Genomic DNA, 20619 nt, shown 5'->3' on the forward strand with positions numbered 1-20619 from the left:
AAGTGAAGCTACAGAACAAAAGGAAAAAAAATAATGCCCCTCCAACCTTATCAATCCCAGTCCACCCATAAACAATTGTTTAAATGATGACTCAATAAAAACATGGACTGAGGAGCTGAGGAAACACAGTCAGTAATAAATACAATGAGGAAACACCAGAGGCACCGCAAGTCAAACATTCTCAACGCGAAAAAAGGACTATAATAGGAAGGTGAAGTGTTGAAAGACATCAAATAAAACTAGCAAACTTGAGTTTGCTTATTATGGAATGAAAAAGACATTTCACTAAGGAATAACAACAAATTAAAACTCAAAAATCTGCTAAGTGGAATTTTAATTCATCACTTACTACTAATTATTAAGTAAGTATTAATAATAATAAGGTTTGCAAACAACAACTTTTGCAGTTTCAAGGAACAATCTGGTAGTTGCAGGCAAACTCCACCCACTTTACACATGAAGATAAGCTTAGTCTGCTGTATTTTGTTGCTTTTCCAAAAACCTAAAGAAACATCCTCTAATGATGTCATTAGGGTTTTTTTTCCCCATGGGCTTGGAAACTAGACATTATGGATGGAAAGCCAGACAGGGAGAGTCTGACAAAAGACTACAAAGAAGCTCAGGAGAGTTTCCAAACTCTTCTGGTACAAAGTACCAGAAGATTTTGGATAGCGTCTGGATAGCGCAATTTTTTTAACCTATTTTATCCATCTTTTACTTTTTCATTCCTTAACTTTACCATGGTGCATTGCTAAACACCTGGCGTGCTCCTTCAACACTTAGATAAGGATAAGGATAAGGGTAAAGACAAACTTTATTGATCCCACAGTGAGAAAAGTTCCCGGTTACAGCAGATGCATAAGTGGGTCAAAAATGACTCAGTAAGACTGTCTACTTGCAATATCTTTGAAATGAAAAGTTTTGATTGTTTCATATTCCAGCTATTCCTCAAAAAACAAGCTTTTGATATCATTCCATTTAAATGTTTGTTACCTTTTATACTTTTAAAGAAATTGTAATATTTTTATTATTAACCCAAGCTCTTTATCACTGATAACATCATGCAAGGGGTGATGAAGTGCACAAACTTCAAAGAGTGGGAAAATGTCAACAAAATGGATGTTGACATTCTTCTATTGCTGCTCTGTGTAATATTTGTCCTTTTCAAATATCACAATGCGTAAAAACGTTAAAAATAAACATATTTCAAACATGAAATCATTCTTGTGTGTACAAAAATATAATAAAAACAACAATGCAAATTATTTTTCTTAACCAAAATGAAAAAATGGCATAGAAACACATGGGTCATTTTCGGACCACTTGTGGAAGAGTGTAGGGTCCAATCACTGAAGCATCTAACGGTTAAGAGCCCTGTGTCAGTAATGAAAGTGTGGGAGCTGCAGTCCTCTGCTCTGTGGTTTTACTACCTGTGTGTTCAGCCTGAGGCTCGGCCTCCTGCAGGTTGTGATATTTGGGATCACTTGGCAGCACAGCTGGAGTCGCCACCTCCCACACCATCATGTCCACTCACTGAAACATGTAGAGAGCAGGTTGATACACTGAAATACTTTACCGTTGTTTTTGTTTTTTTGCTTGATAATTATTAAGATTTTAAATATATGACCAACAGGTAAGGCTAATCTACACGTATGCATCTGAACTGACCATGTTCCTAAATCCCAATGTGGCATCCACATACAGTCACACACAGACACATAATCCTCCTGAGCTGTAATGTATAGGCTATAAATGGCTGGGGTGACATAGGGTGACACTGGTTACCTCATAGCACTCCTAAGTTTAGACACAATTTCACAGCTCAAGTTCACCATTGAGGAAAAATGTAAGAAGAATATAAGATAATGTAACACTATAATGATGTACAATGCTTTACAGTGCTCCATTTCAAGCATGTGCATACTTCTCTAGTATATTTCTATATTTCATAATTTTCTCGTCATGTGACTGCGTCTTGTTTATAAACTTTTGAGATCCCGCACGCATGCGCAGATAAAGCCCATTCATTCAATACCGAGAAGGGCAGAGATAATACAGCTGAACTAAACGGTCAAAACGAGTGAAAAACCACCAAATTAATCTCCCAAATCCATCTGAATATTGTGACACTGTCGAGTGACATTAAGCGTTACAACTGTCAACGTTTTTACGTTTTGTACAACTTCAGACGAAGCTGTGTTATTTGTCACGAAACAAAGTGCCGTTGAAGCCCTGTTGTTAGGTCGACCAAAAGAAGAAAAGACGACCAAAAGCTGTATCAACGGTATTTTAAAGAACAAAACAATATCGTGAAAGAGACTCGGGGTGTAAAAATACGATAATACAGACTAAAATGGACGCTCCATCCTATTGCGCAAAAGGTATTACCACAAAACAACTAACGTCAACAATGAAGCTTTACGGAGCGAGCAGCGAAACTGTATTTACGACTATAAACAAACGTTGTCAGCTTCACGTTGTTACTCAAGTATCAAGTTTAAAGTAAAATTATTCAGATTTTGAAGTCACTTCTTAGATTCAACGTTTTAAAACCCATAAACTATTTCAATGAACTTTCCTTAACTCACCAAAACAGTCGCCTTGTACGGAAAAGGGGGCTGGTATAAACACAGTTTCCCAAGCCCTCCTATTGGCTGGACGTGATGTCAGTCAGTAGATTCTCTCACTCTCATTGGTCAATTCAGTGCGAGCTTGCTCTCTTCGTTATCATCGCCACAACAATAAAACACTGGGTGGGATCATTTCGGTGAAACATGGCAAAGTGCCACAAGTGACAGTAAAAACCGTCTAATTTCGTGTCATGAACATACTACATAAAAACTGTTTATCTCTTAAACTGTACAGTTTCTATAGTATCTGTAGAACTGATGTTTGATTTAAAAAATGTATATGACCAACAGACAGCCATCACATCAGTAGTAATAGATCAAACAACTATAAGAGCTTCTGCAAAAATAACCTGCTCCATTTTTCTGGCCTACTCTTGTGTTTCAGACCCATGTTTCTGACTGCTATATAAAGCCCTTAGTACATTCTTTAGTGTAATTATAGATGTGTCACTACTGCAAGCAGGACAAAGTGAAGCCATTATCAGAGTAAAAACACACAGAAGAATTTGTTGTGTGATGTTCTATGTTCTGAGGAGTTTTTTTGCAAATAATTTTGCAAATTAAATGTACATATACAACAGTCACGATGTCAGAGAAGTCAATAATGATTTGTGTGTTGCAGTTCCTTCATACTTACACATGCTAATCCTAAAGCCTGGACCAATCAAGCCTAAATTAAAAAGGTTTACATAAGCAGAGTTACTGAGTGAAACAGAGATGATTCAAAGTCTCAGCCACCATCAAATACACCTTTAGCTCAAGTGAGAGAACACCACGTCCAGGTATCTGAAGTCAGACGGCCTTTAAAATAAAACAGAAGTCACCTGATCAAGGTGAAATTAATACCTGTAAGTAATAGTAAAAAAATATATAACTAGTTAGTCTATTCTATATTAAACAACTGTAGAATATGCAGCTGAGAACTGACATGTAGAATCTTTTGTGTCAGTGCCATCCAGTGGTAACAGAGTGGAACTACATAAAGGCAGGAAGACTCAAGTTAGACATGATCATATATGAGGATTTCCTGTTAATCCTTTCACAGCATTGTAATAACACATCACAATGGATTTTTATAAAATAAATGACTTGCATAAATAACCTTTCAGAAAACTGAAAGATAAATTGCACATTTATTACTATCCTATGCTAACTTTGAACTATTCATTTTTCTGATATTAACAGTTTTTTGTACTTTATTTAATCTTATTTATCTTCTTAATCATCAAATTATTTGAGTTTAAATTAGTTTTGGGAGCAGCTAAACATTATCTGCTGTAAATTTTTGAGTCATTGTCAACATTTTCTTTCATTTCCAAAAGATTTTAGGTATTTTGGACAATTTTATAGTTATTTTCGGATGTTGAACAGAATGCCTTTACTTAAATAATTATTTTCTTGTCTAATGTGCATCACCGGCCCACCAGTGCATCATAATCACCTGATTCTCCCCTCATGTTCACTACTTGTATGTCATGTTTACACCAAAATGTCAGCTCTTGGATCCTAAATATTGTACCTTTCACAAAGTATTCTGAGCAGTGAGGTTTATTGAAAAACATTTAATCAAAGCTGTCTTACACTCATGAACATTTGTCACATCCTGATATCCTGATTTTCAACCTTCTGATTATTTATCATCTTTATATCTACTTCACCAAGGAACAGCGGAGTTATGTGACGATCGCTGTTGGTTTGTCTGTCTGTCTGTCTGTTAGCAAAATTACTCAAAAACGGACTAACAGATTTGGATGAAATTTTCAGGGAAGGTCAAAAATGACACAAGGACCAAGTGATTAGATTTTGGCAGTGATACAGCTTATAGTCTGGATCCACGGATTTGTTAAAGATTTCTGCATCATTGTGAGGTAGCAGCACTGTAACTATGACAACAAGTGAACACTTCGTCAGCTACCTGCTGATGGTCACATGATTGTGACCCTACTACATCTTTATTCTACAACCCTAATTAAAAAAATAACAATAATATTAGATGTATTATAACAACAATCACTGAGAGATTTTCTAAGTACTGTTTTCCTTAACTTTTTTTAACATCATATCATATTGACTACTTTATTACCTCTGAACAATCATTTTACCTGTTTTACATACAGGGTGGGACAAAATCAGGCTTACACTTAGTAAGTATGCACTTTAGATTTTTAAAAAGCGTTTTATTGGGGAGGTGGTGTGGTGTTAAAGGCTCCTTGCCATGATGTGTGCACGTACTCAACATTTTCACACTTCCAGTACAGCTTTGGTATCCACTTTCTTTGCTTTTGATTTAATTTGTTTGCCACTGCTCACAATCCCTGCAAAAATAATAAAATAAAATAAAACATAAAAATCTAAACCAAAATTGGAAGAAATAACTTATTAACATTTCCGAAATGTGAATAAGGGATGTGGAATCCTGATTTGGAATTATAGTTTGGATAAATTAGATCTAAAACGTGAAACAAATAGTGGACCAACTGTAAGCCTACTTTTGGCACACCCAGATAAATGCAGAATGGTTTCGGTTTGTCGGTCTACTTTGTTTGGCCATAAGGGTGTTTTATTTTGAAAAGCTGCCGGATGTATTGTTCTTGTAACTGGAGAAAGTTAACCGGTGAGTTTGACAAACTGACTAGAAACGCAGCGTTTCCTTCATCCAGGCTTTGGACACAAACTCAGAAACAGTTTTACTCCGTCTGTGCTCTCTTCATTTAGCATAAATGCCGAAGTCTTCCTCCACGGTCGGGCCTTTGTTTGCCGCCTGCGTTCATTGGTGAGTCACTTTGGGCACTTCTTGTGATTATTATGCCAGCTGTACCGTTAGACCACAGGCTAACCAGCCGCTACTCTTCCTGCTCATATACACTGTAACTTAACTGCTTGTTGAGCTATTTGAAGCGACTTTTAGCAGCAGATTTAACCTTGTTTGTGAGTCGGTCGTCAAAACAGCAGCAGTGTTCAGTTTTAGTGCATCCATGCTGCGGCTGGTTTTGCTTCCTGCTTTTCAAAGCTTCCTCTGCTGATGTGAAAGAAGCAGAAGGGAAACTCCAGCATTAATCCTGTGACTTCGTGGAGATGTTTTCAAACATCACAGTAACGACCCAGTGGTTTATATAGTAATACTGCCAGCATGTCCTTCAACAGCTGTACTCCTGATTCTGTTTTCATCTCATCTGACCTTTACTTCAGTCAAACATCACATTTACTGCTAAACAAGATGTTGTCGTCATATTCATCACTTTAACTGTTGTTCACCTTTGCTCAGTGCAGTTTTAAAATGACAACTGTGAGTATTTGTTGTGTTTTCTTACTTTCTGTCATTAGAAGATTAATTTCTTTAGGTTTTAATGGAGAGAGATGTATCTTTGATTGTGTACAGATGCTTTTACTATACACGACCAGTCAAACGTTTTAGAATACCCCAATTTCTCCAGTTTTTATTGTAAATTCTGCTTGTTAATGTCTTATTGTACTCTGAAATGAACGTATAGAACAAACAAACTTAAACAAAATCTATTTAGGAACTAAAATGTATTGTGAACTTTGGCCTTACCAAAGGACTTTCTTCAAAATTTCTCTGTAGGAAAAATTTTAATTGTTATTATGGTTTGTCTCTCTTCTACTGGTAATTGCGTCTTCCTCACCATTTTTATACCAACACACTACTTTCTGCACTACAATACCGATCAAATAATGTTCTGGAGGGTTTGGTGCCACAGTGTGTTCCAACACTACTTTATGCAGACAGAGGGGGTTGGAAGTAATCAGGAAAAGTTGGGACACCTGCAGGATTTGGTAGCACCAACTTTCAAGGTTTGATCAAGCTCATTGCTGCAGTACAGCTTTAAGATGTTATCCCATTTCTTGTTCCCTAAAAAAAAAGGCCTTTTTGTGTAATTCTGAAATGTATATTATATTTCAGTTTTGGGCAGGCTTACCTTTTTTTTAAACGTCTGGCAGTTCACCACTTACCTTTGTACCATTTTAAGCTATTTATTGGACTTGAGCTACTTGAATTTTAATTTAAAAAATGGAAAAATTAGGGAATTCTAAAACTTTTGATCTTTTGTAGATCCAATGTTAGAAGGCCTTCACCATTTGTGGAATAATAAAAAGATATTGATTTATGAACATTTTATATTATTTCCTCTCAAATGATTAAGGGAAACGTGTTTGACCATCTCTTCTTAAAAAAACAGTAAAAATTTAGAATATCTGTCTTTATTAAGTGATTTTGTCAAAAAAAAATGCCAAAAGTAGTCTTTTCAGCATGAAAAACTTGTTCACAAATTTTGTTTAGTTTTGTATTATTGTGACAAGCAGCTACATATGATTCAGAAAACATCACTAGTTGAATTCTGCATTAGGTCTTTTTGGGTATTGTGCTCAAAAATAGGACCTTTATATAAATTCAGGCTTTTAACTTTATCTTTTGTCTTTACCTTCCTGAGATATTATTGTTCAAACATGGACTACAACTTTAATGCAAAAAATATTTAGCTAAGTATTTGTTACTTCAAGCAAAAATGTCATAAATATCTTCCAGAAAAAAAATTGGGCAAATCAGAGAAGGTGGAGCAGAAATTGTTCTAAAAATTTAACGATCTGAGATGGAAGGTAATCTTCATTTACAATGTTTTCATGTGTTACTTTACAGCCTGCTTTTTTCTTCCTAAAGTCTACTCACCAGACCTTTAACATTTATCATCTTGTTAAAACTTTATCATCTTGATTAAATAATTACAGCTTCTTTTATAATACATGAAAAAGTCTTATAATAATGCAACAGGTGCAGCACAGTTTGTTTAAAATGATGATATGAAACTGCAAAAATGTCACAGTTCACACTAGGTGACAGAAAACATTATTGGAGTCAGTATTTATCACTTAAGCTGTAAAGTGAACATTTAATCCAACCCAAGTGATCACTTAACAACACCTAAAAGAAGATAGTTGCAAGATGATGAGAAGATGCTGATGCTTAACAAAGAAATACAGACAGAGAGAAATGACTTAGAATCAGTCGAACAGCACTCATCTCATCCTAAAGAAGAAACACAGTATGTCACAGAAGAAAACAGTCATCACAGTTGTGTTCAAATTGTTTCCAAAACTGTGTTTTTTCTTTTTATCGACATTAAAGAGCATTTGATTGATGAAGCAATTGATCAATAATGCTGCAGTTCATTCATTTAAACAGAACAGGAGTAAATGGCCTCACTGTTACTATTTTTTCAGCCGTCACGTCTCCTCTCAGCTTCCTGTTTCACCAGAAATTAGATCCAGTTACAGAAACAAGATTTTCTAAATAGAGTTTCCTTGTAACTGGACAAACTCATTGAATAGAGTTTATTGATGAGAGACAATAACTCTGAAAGCCTGAGGTCACAGAAGAGTTTCCTGGTCTGTCTCGGTTTGTTGTAATGTACACTACCTTTCAAAAGTTTGGGGTCACCCAGGCAATTTCATGTTTTCCATGAAAAGTCTCACTTTTACTCATGTGCTAAAAAACACCTGTTTCCAGCTAGAATAGCTATTTACCACATTAATAATGTCTAGATTGGATTTCTGATGAGTTTAACCGTTATGTCGTCCTACCGGGTCAACATTGACCCATTTTAAAGTTTGAAAATGTGGGGGGAAAAAATATTTTCATAGTGAAACATTTGATGTCCACATTTTCAGCATTTTTGGGAAATCTTTGAACATTTTTTGGTGGAAAAAAAGAAATGTTAAAAATGTTACAAATCAACCAAAATCCAGTGAAATTCGCTGGATTTTGGTTGATTTTTTTGTGAATGTTCTTAAAGAAAATATTAGAAGTTTTACTGATGTATAAGTAATCATTTTAGATATTTTTAGGATTTTTTGGAAGATTTCTACTCAGTTTTTGAAAATATTTACAAGAATTTTCTTGCCAAATTTGGGGGATTAAAAAAAATAAAACTTTAAAGGGAAACTTCGAAGGAAATTTTGGAATTTTCTTCCTGAAGGTTTTGCAAATTTTCAGAAATTTGGGGAATTTTTTTTGCTGAATTTTTGGATTTTTTTCAGACAAAGAAACAATATTTTTTGGTGCCTGTAAATGAAGACAACAGGAGGGTTAATGTTATCTTCATTGGGAAAAAATGCTTTTCTTCTAAAAATAAGGACATTTCAAAGTTTTGAACCGTAGTGTATTTGTATTTGTGGTCCTTCTTCTCATCGAATATCTGCCGTCAAAAACCATATTGGTCAACCCATAGACATGATAACAGAATAATGATGGACAGCGCTTTGTGTTTTCTGTTTCCACCCCTCATCATCCTCCAGCTAGGCGATGGACGGGCAGCAGATCCAGGTGAGCGACGAAGAGCCCGAAGTCCTGAGAGAAGAGAGTCGAAGGAGGAGGAGGAGAAAGAAAGCCATCACGTCATCGTCCTGCACCTCCATGGATCAGATCTCTGTAGAGTTTGTGCTGCCCACGGCGGCGAGGGGAGGAAACGGCCCCGACTCCCTGCTGCTGGAGGTGGCTGGAAACTGGACCGTAGAACAGGTCGGCTTGTTTACTTCACTGTTGTCAACAATAGCAATAACAATAGCGACCAATAACGTAATAATAATGTAATAATTTCAGCCATTTTAAATGTAATGAAGCCAGAACTGTACATGTCAATAATGTAATACAGGTTTTGAGCCAATAAAGTGACAGCATTTTGCCAATAATGTAAGGAGTTATTACGCTAAGTACCTAGCATTAAAAACTCTTTTGAAAATATAATAACCAGTCGATAATGTAATAATACATCAACAACATCATCTTCTCTTCTACAAGAGAGCCTAGAACTAGACAGAAGATGACTTATTATAAAGCTCTACAAGGCTGCTGGACCAACAGTGTCTAAGTTTACACATTAAACAGTTATTTGGTGAGGACAGTCGGTGGATGAAGTCCTGGATTCCTCTTAGTAATGTACGAAGTTAAGGACATTTACGGGAAACAGTAAAAATATTAAAACTGTAGCGGGCAGAAGGAATTGATGTTGTCATAGGTACAGTGACGCCGTGCCGTTATCTGGCAATGATCTGTAATCCACATCACTTCGAAAATCTAACAACTCGGTCCTTGTGTCATTTCTGACCTTCCCTGAAAATGTCGTGCAAATCCCTTAATCCATTTTAGAGTGATGTTTGCTGACAGACAGACAGACAGACCAACGCCAATCATCACATAACTCCGCCGCATTCCTTGTCGGAGTAATAGCTTATTACATTATTGGCTGTTACTACTTTACTGGTTGCTACAAGGATTAAACACGAGTCTCAGGGACTGAATGAAATAAGTTGTCACCCCTATTTCTTGTTTTCCAGGTGAAAGCTCAGGTGTGGCTGAAGGCGGTGACTTTGAACCTCTGTCCTGATTTCTACCAGCAGTTTTCTCCTGACCACTGCATCCTGCTTTATCAGAAGAAAGGCAACGTTTGTGAGATCTATGACAAGCACCAGGTCTTCCAGACTCTGGACTGCATTCGCTACTGGAGAGGTACTGCTTGTCTTCACTCACATCAGCCTGGAGTGCTTTTGTTTTTTGGACGATGTAAAACACACCTTATGTATTTCCAAAGCTCTGAAGAAGGACGTGGGTCGGATCCAGCTGGTTCCCCGTCCGCACCCCTCGGAGGAGTCCCAGCAGTACCAGAGCTACCTGAACTGCTTGATCGGGTACGACGTCACTGACGTCAGCAACGTCCACGATGATGAGCTGGAGTTCACTCGCAGGAAGCTGCTGACGCCACGACGCATCGAGCTGTCAGACCGAGACCCAAAGCTTTACTCCATGGACCCCTGGGTGACCCGCAAACCACTGCATGAACACCTGCGCACCAAGGTGTGTGATTTTATTATTAGAATGACCAACTCATGAACTGCCTCTTCTGTGTAGTTCAGGTGTTTCTAAACATGTTCTCCATTGCAGTTGGCTTCTACTGTATACAGAATGAATTTGTGTTATTGTGTAAAATTAATACAAAGCTATAATTTGTATCCATGTGAAGCACATTTACTAACACTGACACATTCACGTTTGACATTTGACATTCAAGAGATTTTACTATTACGGACTGGCAGTAAGGCAGCACAACAGCCTGTTTGAATTCCTTTTTCTCATGTCATGTTACTTTAAACTTTCTAACCACCTTTGCCACTGCGAAAAAGCCAAGTGGAATCCTCCTTGGATAATGTGCCTTAAATTCATCTGCTGTCTTTGGATATGTCCATCTTTCATGTCCGCTGACAAATACCAGTTCAACTCTTTCTTCTTTCAACAATGCCATAGTTAATCTGTGGAGGCAAAAAAAAGTTATAGTTGAGATTTCCTATATTTCCAGACTTTAGGGATAATCTGTAGTCTAAAACCATGTAGCACTGCTTAGTACAGCATAACTGAAAGCAACATTTACATTATTTAATGAGCATATAGCACATTCATTCATCCTAATGAGGTTTGTCTTTGAGAGCGAATAGTTCAACATAGAAACTTTCTATTCACCACGTTTGTTGAAGCCACAGTGAATTGAATTAATAGCCAACCATTTTGTTAATCGGTTAATCAGTTTGAATATTTTTTTTAAGAATAGAATTCCCTGATTCCAGCTTTATTTATAATAAATGTATTTATAATATTTCCTGGTTTCTTTCCTCCTCTATTACAGTAAACTGAATATCTTTGGTTTGTGGACAAAACAAGACATTAAAGAGCGTCATGTTGGGAAACACTGATTAATATTTTGAATCATTTTCTAACATTTTATGGATCAAGCAACTGATGGATTATTCAATAGCATGATGGAAAGTTTAATTGACCAAAAAAATAATTGTTAGCTTTAATGTGAACAGACAAAGACACAATTAAGTTTTTACGGTCCATGCATCATAGGTTTTTCGTTAATGTTTGCTGTCTCTCTGTGACGACTGATTGGTCTGTTGGGTTCCGGCAAGTTAGAAGTTTAGAAATGTAATCGACTGATTCTTAGTTGAGAGTTGGATTGACTGGATATCTACCTCCCATTTGCTAAATTATAGTTTAATTTATTCGAAAAGTTCAGGAATTTACTGACTTGATGTTTCATTATTTGGTCTTGTCATTCACTCTTTTCCTTTTGTTCTTCCTCTTAGATCAACAACAGTCACATCTTGGTCGTGATCCACATCAGCACGGCCAGCCAGACCATCAAAGTGTCCATCGATGACACACCAACACAGGTATGTGTTTGCTGCCTCCTGTTCCAGTACTGTACCATTCCCTGTACTGTTTTCTGATTATTTTCCTTATTGTTTAGGTGTTGGCGAGCTTTTTTGCCAAGACAGCGAATAAACGAGTTTTGCTGGGCATCCCTGAAAACAAGTGTGAGACAGACTTTGTGCTGCGTGTGTGTGGCAGGTATGGACCACAACACAACTCACCTACAGTGCCATGAGTAACTGTTTGGATCAGTTAGAGAGGATGGTTTTAATCAGAAATGTTTCCATATTTCATATTTGAAAGTAACCATTTTGGTGTCGTGTCACACAGAGAGGAGTATCTGTATGGAGAAAAACCTCTGCAGAACTTTAACTGGATCCGTCAGTGCCTGAAGAACGGGGAGGAGATCCACCTGGTTCTAGAGACTCCACCTGATCCTGAGCTGGATCTGGTCCAGAAGGAAGACTGGGCTCAAGTGGATGATTGCACTGGAGTCGCAGGTAACCAGTTAAACTGAGTGGTGTCATTTTATTGATCCTATTGATTTTATTGATCATGGTTTATGGCCAGCCTCCTAACTTGATCTCGATCACTTCTTCACAGGTACCCATGAGCAGCTGACCATTGATGAGAAGGACCATGAGCGAGTGTTCACCATCTCCATGTGGGACTGTAACAGGAAGTTCAGGGTGAAGGTGCTGGGTATCGACATCCCATCACTCCCCAAAGTCCCAGATTTTGTTGTCTTCATAGAGGCCAGCATCTTCCACGGCCAGCAGCTTTTAGCTCAGGTAATCCCAACACAATATTAATAACACTTTCATGGACAAAAAAAGAGAAAATTCTACAGCTGCTGTGATCTACATTGATCAGGTAGAATCACAAGGCTTGATGTGTTATATATAAACCAAACAATATACACTACCGTTCAGAAGTTAAGGTCACCCAGATGATTTCTTGTTTTCCATGAAAACTCACACTTTTATCCATGTGCTAACATAACTAAACAAGGGTTTTCTAATCATCAATGAGCCTTTCAACACCATTAGCTAACACAATGTAGCATTAGAACACAGGAGTGATGGTTGCTGGAAATGTTCCTTTGTACCCCTTGATCTTCATTGAAAAAAACAGCTTTTCTTTCAAATATAAGGACATTTTCTCAGTGATAGTAGTAGAATACATTTTGATAAATCTTTGAATTTACAATTAATGACAGAAAATGATCAAAACTAAAGATTTATGTTCATTTCTGAGCTGACCCCAAAAGCAAACTTGCCAAATATGACTGTATTTTTGTTTCATAGCCACATGGACCATTGCTGTAAAGGCAATCCTCTGTGCCATTGTGACTATTTCACAATAAAAGGCCCCTTGTATTTAGCTCGTAGAATGCTTTTAAGGGAAACTCACAGCTGGTGGAATTGGGAATTTTTCAGTTTGCATTAACAGTAACTTACTGCATTCATGTAGCATTAGGAGCATGGCTTGTTTTTTTAAAAGTCTAAGGGAAAGTGACATTTGCCTGGATATTAAAAGTAGATGTTGACATCTTGTCATCACCCATTGGTTTGTGGGTGAATCCTCAAGTTTGGAATTTCTCCTTTGCCATCTTGGTCTTTTGAAACCACATGATACCCGAAGGGCAGATCTGACTGAGAACACAAGAACATTATCCAAACCCTGCTTTATCATGTGTTTCACTCTAAATGGGACAACTGACCAAATGAAGCCCATGCTGTATTGAAACCAGCAATTTGGACCATAATCTCATTAAGAAAATGTTTACTTAGATAAGAAGTCAAGTGAGAAGGAGGTTCGTTGTCCCACAAATGTTTACAGAATCAGACTTCTGCTTACAACCAAAAGGAGTCGCCCACTGCTGGCTGTTAAAAGAATGCAGGTGAAAGTCTCATCTACATTGGTGACGTCCATCTTTTATATGGAGTCTTTGGTTAGTAAAGTAAACAGTGACGCTGATGTCAGAGATGATATTCAAAACAGTAATGCTGGGTGACACGCTTGTTACACTGTTGGGGGATTATCTTGAATCTTACAATATCACAACAAGTTCAGGAGTAGTTCAAGCATGATGATGCGTGTGGAGATGGATGAAGAGCCACTGCAAAACTCAAAATCTTACCAAGTCTGTTTGTCTTATTTTTAGTCAAAATGTCTCATCTCACTCGGTTTAAGATAAATTCACTTAAAAAGTGACATTTCGGCAAGATGGAGGGACTTGTTTTAAGACAATGCATCTTAAATATCTTGCTAAGTCAAACAATCTTGAACTTATCTTGAGTTGAAGTTTACAAAAAAACTCAAAATAACTTCAACCCTCGTGTCATCCTACGGGTCAGATTAACCCGTTTTAAAGTTTGAAAATGTGGAAAATATATATATATTCACAGTGAAACTTTTGATGTCCACATTTTCAACATTTTTGGGAAATCTTTGAAAATTTTTTGGGTAGAAAAAAAGAAATGTTAAAAATGTTATCTACCAAATCAAATCAACCAAAGTCCAGCAAAATTCGATGTTTTTTTTTTCCAGGTTTACTGATATATATGGAATCAGTTATATATTTTTAGGATTTTTTTGGAAGATGTTTACTCATTTTTTGAAAATATGTACAAGAATTTTCTTGCCAAATTTGGGGGATTTTTAAAAAATATATATAACTTCTAGGGGAAACTTTTAAAGAATTATTTGAATTTTCTTCCTGAAGGTTTTGCAAATTTTCAGAAATTTGGCGAATTTTTTGCAGATTTTTTGAAATTTTTTCAGACAAGGAAACGATATTTTTTGGCACCTATAAATGAGGACAACAGGAGGGTTAATACATCTCAAATTAGGAGGTTACATGAAAGCAAAAATCTGTTTTTGAGTGAAAAAATACTAATTTTTTTGGCATGTCTGGCTTATTTTAAGACACCTAAGCTTTACAATCCTGGTAAAATAGAGCTTAAAATAAGTTTGCCCAGCTAATTTTGAGATCTCAATATTCTAAATATCATAACTTCTTTCAGAAATCTTACCAAGCCATTTTTCACTTGTTCTATTGGCAGATTTGTTCACTTATTTCAATGTAAAAGTTGCTTGAAATAGCGTAGCATTTTTCCCAGTGCACCATAAAGATAATTTGCATCAGTACTAACCATGAAATCTTCTGTACTGTATGAGGGTTAAAGAATGGAAGTACATGGAGTGAATGTGACTGAAAAAGGCTGGCTATAAATAAACACATGTACAGCAACATATGGACAGAAAGGACAGTTTAACTCTAAATTTAATGTTTCAGGAGAGAACGACCTCCAAAAGTTTCAGTGAAGAAGTGCTGTGGAACTGCTGGTTGGAGTTTAACATTAAAATCAAGGATCTCCCTAAAGGGGCACGCCTCAGCCTCCAGGTAAAGTCAGACATTTCACTGAAAGACAGTGTAATCATTGTGACCAGTCCTTGAACATCTATATTTATATATAGTTTTGGTAGGATAAAAGTTCCCATGTGCTATCCAGTAAATGAACTAAATAATGAATTAAGTTTTGTTGGTCCTCTCTGTTACATGATGGTTCACTCTGCTCTATATTTCCCTCCCAGGTGATCTGTGGGAAGCAGCCCCAAACACCAAACTCCAAAGGAGGCTACTATCAGGACAACACTGCAGGAACCAGCACCCTGGATGGTAAAGTTCTGTCACATATGGTCTCCTTTCATGTTGAAGGTCTACAGGGTGATGCTTCATTCTGTCTGTCTGTCAATCTTTCAGGAAAGACCAAGAGTCGTCTCCTGTACTACGTCAACCTGCTCCTGATCGACCACCGCTCTCTGCTCCGCCAGGGCGAGTTCATCCTGCACATGTGGAAGATGCCAGAGAAGAGTGAAGAGAGCAGCAGCAGCATCAACGCAGACAAGCTCACCTCGGCCACCAACCCGGACAAAGCCTCCTCCATGGCCATCGCCATCCTGCTGGACAAGTACTGCTACCCAGTGGTGCTGCCCAAGAGCCGGGACGTGGGCCGGGACTACGGGGCTGCAGGGGAGGAAGTGGAGGGAGGGGAGAGAGGCCAGAGAGAGATGCCCAACCACCTGAAAAAACAGTTTGAGGCCATTGTGGCTACCGATCCCCTCCATCCTCTGAGCCCTGAGGACAAAGAGCTGCTGTGGCACTTCAGACACGAGTGTATGCGAAACCCCAGGTTCGTTTTGTCTCCGTCAAACAGACAGCAAAGACAGACAGCACTACTATCCTATTGCTTTTTCCTCAACATCTAATTTCCTCGTGTCCTCAGGGCCTACCCAAAGCTGCTGGGCTCAGTCAGGTGGGGCAAACAGGAAGACGTTTTGGCCACACATCGTCTGTTGGAGCGCAGCAGTGCATGGGACACCAGGTAAAAGAGTTCTCACACCTTCACTGTACGTATCTATCCTCCGTAGGTTCAGTGTCGCATCACTTCCTGTCGTCATGCTGTTTCTTCTCAGTGGTCTGGACGTTGGTTTGGCCATGCAGCTGCTTGACTGCCATTACTCAGATGCTCAGGTTCGCTCCATGGCTGTCAGGAAGCTGGAGACGCTGGAAGACGATGATGTGCTCAGATATCTTCTTCAGCTCGTACAGGTGTGTCCATTCTTTTCATTCCATTCACGATATTTATCCTTTTGTGCTCATCTGTTGAAGCCAGTGCAGCTCATTCTACTTAACTTTTCAAGCACTTGCACTTCACATGAATGTTTACCCTTTCTGCTGAGACATTTCACACATTTTCTCACACATATTGCACTTTGTATTCCACTTTATTCATCTGACAGCTGTTACTTTGCAGATAAAGATTTTACAAACAACACTAATAATCAGACTACAGACTGTAATGCATTGTTTACGATAAATCCACCAAACAATATATAAAGTAGATGTCATTGTGCTTGTGGCATTTAGAGAAATCAGTGGATTTGTTTTCTTTTAAGCTGTGACAATTTTAGTAATTGAGTTTTGCACCTACTACTCCATTGATTACTTTAGTAATTAGATAAGGAGAGGAAATGAACATACAATTACACACGTGGACAAAATTGTTGGTACCCCTCAGTTAAAGGAGGAAAAACCCACAATTCTCACTGAAATCACTTGAAACTCACAAAAGTAACAATAAATAAAAATTTATTGAAAATTAAATAATCAAAATCAGCCATCACTTTTGAATTGTTGATTAACATAATTATTTAAAAAAACAAACTAATGAAATAGGGCTGGACAAAAATGATGGTACCCATAACTTAATATTTTGTTGCACAACCTTTTGAGGCAATCACTGCAATTAAACGATTTCTGTATTTGTCAATGAGCGTTCTGCAGCTGTCAACAGGTATTTTGGCCCACTCCTCATGAGCAAACAGCTCCAGTTGTCTCAGGTTTGATGGGTGTCTTCTCCAAATGGCATGTTTCAGCTCCTTCCACATATGTTCAATGGGATTCAGATCTGGGCTCATAGAAGGCCACTTTAGAATAGTCCAACGCTTTTCTCTCAGCCATTCTTGGGTGTTTTTGGCTGTGTGTTTTGGATCGTTGTCCTGTTGGAAGACCCATGACCTGCGACTGAGACCAAGCTTTCTGACACTAGGCAGCACATTTCTCTCCAGAATGCCTTGATAGTCTTCAGATTTCATCGTACCTTGCACACTTTCAAGACACCCTGTGCCAGATGCAGCAAAGCAGCCCCAAAACATTACTGAGCCTCCTCCATGTTTCACCGTAGGGACAGTGTTCTTTTCTTCGTATGCTTGGTTTTTGAGTCTATGAACATAGAGTTGATGTGCCTTACCAAAAAGCTCCAGTTTGGTCTCATCTGTCCAAAGGACATTCTCCCAGAAGCTTTGTGGCTTGTCAACATGCATTTTTGCAAATTCCAGTCTGGCTTTTTTATGAGTTTTTTTCAGCAGTGGTGTCCTCCTTGGTCGTCTCCCATGAAGTCCACTTTGGCTCAAACAACGACGAATGGTGCGATCTGACACTGATGTACCTTGGCCTTGGAGTTCACCTTTAATTTCTTTGGAGGTTGCTCTGGGCTCTTTGGATACAATTCCAACGATCCGTCTCTTCAATTTGTCATCAATTTTCCTCTTGCGGCCACGTCCAGGGAGGTTGGCTACTGTCCCGTGGGTCTTGAACTTCTGAATAATATGAGCCACTGTTGTCACAGGAACTTCAAGCTGTTTAGAGATGGTCTTATAGCCTTTACCTTTAAGATGTTTGTCTATAATTTTTTTTCGGATGTCCTGGGACAATTCTCTCCTTCGCTTTCTGTTGTCCATGTTCAGTGTGGTACACACCTTTTCACCAAACAGCAGGGTGACTACTTGTCTCCCTTTAAATAGGCAGACTGACTGATTATGAGTTTGGAAACACCTGTGATGTCAATTAAATGACACACCTGAGTTAATCATGTCACTCTGGTCAAATAGTTTTCAATCTTTTATAGAGGTACCATCATTTTTGTCCAGGCCTGTTTCATTAGTTTGTTTTTTTTAAATAATTATGTTAATCAACAATTCAAAAGTAATGGCTGTTTTTGATTATTTAATTTTCAATAAATTTTTATTTATTGTTACTTTTGTGAGTTTCAAGTGATTTCAGTGAGAATTGTGGGTTTTTCCTTCTTTAACTGAGGGGTACCAACAATTTTGTCCACGTGTGTAAGATATAACTGTTTTTTTTTAAAGATAAATTCCTTTTTTTTAATTTGCTGAACTTTCTACACCTGAATCCTGTAGAGAGTCCAGACAAATCAGCTCTGTGGGAAAATTAGAGAAGATGAAGAAACAGATTTTGACTGGCAGAATTACCCTATGCTCAATGAATTTTTTGAGAGTTCAGTTGGAATCCGGTTCACACCTGTGACAAAATGTCTAGTTAACTAGTTGGACAGCAGGTTGATGGATCTACTTATGTTTTGCTGCTGGTAGATGATTTATCATTGGTCTGTCTGATAGGTGACGCAGCCATAATGTATCATTTATGTACAGACTATGGATGTGTTCGTAGCCCCTGTGAACTGGATCCTTTTGGCTGCAAAGCTAATGCACTGTTATCAAACTATTATAGTATGCTGAAGGTTTTTTAACCGAGATGAAATGATACAACAATTTGGACACCTTCCATGGTTTTCTCTGCCCTTTGCCACTTTAGCTGAAGCTAGAAAGTTTGGGGTAACTTAGAAATGTCCTTATTTTTGAAAGAAAATCTGTTTTTTTTTTCAATGAAGATAACATTAAATGAATCAGAAATCCAGTCCAGACATTGTTAATGTGGTAAATGATTATTCTAGCTGGAAACGGCTGATTTTTAATGGAATATCTCCATAGGGGTACAGAGGAACATTTCTAGCAACCATCACTCCTGTGTTCTAATGCTACATTGTGTTAGCTAATGGTGTTGAAAGGCTCATTGATGATTAGAAAACCCTTGTGCAGTTATGTTAGCACATGGATAAAAGTGTGAGTTTTCATGGGAAACATGAAATTGTCTGAGTGACCCCAAACTTTTGAACGGTAGTTGCGACTGCTATTAGATTTGCAAAATAACATTTTAAAGTCAAGCTTCAGCTCAACAGTTCCTGTGTGATGGATTTAAAACGTGAATACTCACTAACACGTGATGTGACTGGAAGTGAGACCATCGCGTAAGGAGGAAGCATGAGTTTGCAAAACCACTGACACAACAATTCAAACCCTGAGTCCGACACGCTGCATATATCAACTCAAAGTGCAGCCTTTGCAGTTTCCTCACAGCATTATTTCTAATTCATATTTAAAATGAATTGTTCAGCCCTAACTTGCACTGAACTCGTGCTGTGGCTGCTGCTAGTCATTGCACTGTCATTGTTGATATTGAATGGACATTTAATACAAACACACAAACCATATGTCTGGTCACATTTTTCTTTTTTGAGATGTTGAAACACTTCTTCCATTTACTCCTCTGATTCACTCTTACAGTATTTCACAAGCTCGTGGAAAGAAGCAGCTCAGCAGATACAGGCTGCTTGTCTTCTGATGTGTTTCCATATTTGACTCTGTGGCCAGCTTTGCATGAGCAACATCAATCATCAGCTGAAGCTAACAAAGGCCTTTTGGTCTGATAGGAAAATGACATTTCGCTTCATGCACTGTTATCACCACACTGATATGTGGAGGATATTATTCCGGTTTAGTTTCAAGATATGTCGACATAGAATGCTTTATACTGGAGCATACACTGCAGCAACGAGTAAAAACTTGCTTTGCACATTTGTAACACTGACTCAGAGCTGGTGTTATCATGTAGGTGTTTGTTCTATTTTTAAATGCTGGGTGGACTATTTTAGTAGAACACAGAAAAAGCAACAAAAAGGATGGTTGAAATTTTTGGATATTGGCTTCAAGTTGATATCAAAAGTCATTTAATGTAACGTTTAAGTGATGCATAAGTTCATTACAGAAATAATCAGTGGTTGCATGTTTTAACTTGTAATAAGAGACTTTTCAGTTGGTCAAAGAGGGCTTTGTTTTGTCAGAATTATCACAGGAAAATCAGTCATTTCTACTCAGTCTGTCTGCACACACTTCTGACCTGTTCAACCACTCACTGTTTCCTTCACTTCTGTCTGGCCTCAAAGAGCTCTGTGTTTTGTTGTACTTCCGTTACGGCAACAATCCATGTTGTGTCCCATCACACTGTAGCCCCAGTCTGAAATTCTTTTTGTAAACTTTTTTGGGTAAATCCCCTGCGAACCC

General features: G+C 37.9%; 1 protein-coding gene across 2 annotated transcripts in view; it reads left to right on the forward strand.

The window, feature by feature from the left end:
• Window positions 1-5226: 5226 nt before the first annotated feature.
• pik3cg (phosphatidylinositol-4,5-bisphosphate 3-kinase, catalytic subunit gamma) overlaps window positions 5227-20619 on the forward strand; it is a 36037-nt gene continuing 20644 nt past the window's right edge. For both annotated transcript variants that reach the window (XM_022214157.2, XM_051950772.1), the window contains exons 1-13: window positions 5227-5403; window positions 8943-9165; window positions 9981-10152; window positions 10235-10497; window positions 11784-11870; window positions 11948-12048; window positions 12181-12350; window positions 12454-12641; window positions 15152-15259; window positions 15451-15535; window positions 15620-16049; window positions 16143-16241; window positions 16333-16468. In XM_022214157.2, the coding sequence (XP_022069849.1) occupies window positions 8950-9165; window positions 9981-10152; window positions 10235-10497; window positions 11784-11870; window positions 11948-12048; window positions 12181-12350; window positions 12454-12641; window positions 15152-15259; window positions 15451-15535; window positions 15620-16049; window positions 16143-16241; window positions 16333-16468 (2055 nt within the window). In that variant the 5' untranslated portion in view covers window positions 5227-5403; window positions 8943-8949. The remainder of the gene's footprint in view (window positions 5404-8942; window positions 9166-9980; window positions 10153-10234; window positions 10498-11783; window positions 11871-11947; window positions 12049-12180; window positions 12351-12453; window positions 12642-15151; window positions 15260-15450; window positions 15536-15619; window positions 16050-16142; window positions 16242-16332; window positions 16469-20619) is intronic.

This window comes from Acanthochromis polyacanthus, chromosome 1 (genome assembly GCF_021347895.1).
Source record: "Acanthochromis polyacanthus isolate Apoly-LR-REF ecotype Palm Island chromosome 1, KAUST_Apoly_ChrSc, whole genome shotgun sequence".
In the NCBI taxonomy this organism is placed as follows: domain Eukaryota; kingdom Metazoa; phylum Chordata; class Actinopteri; family Pomacentridae; genus Acanthochromis; species Acanthochromis polyacanthus.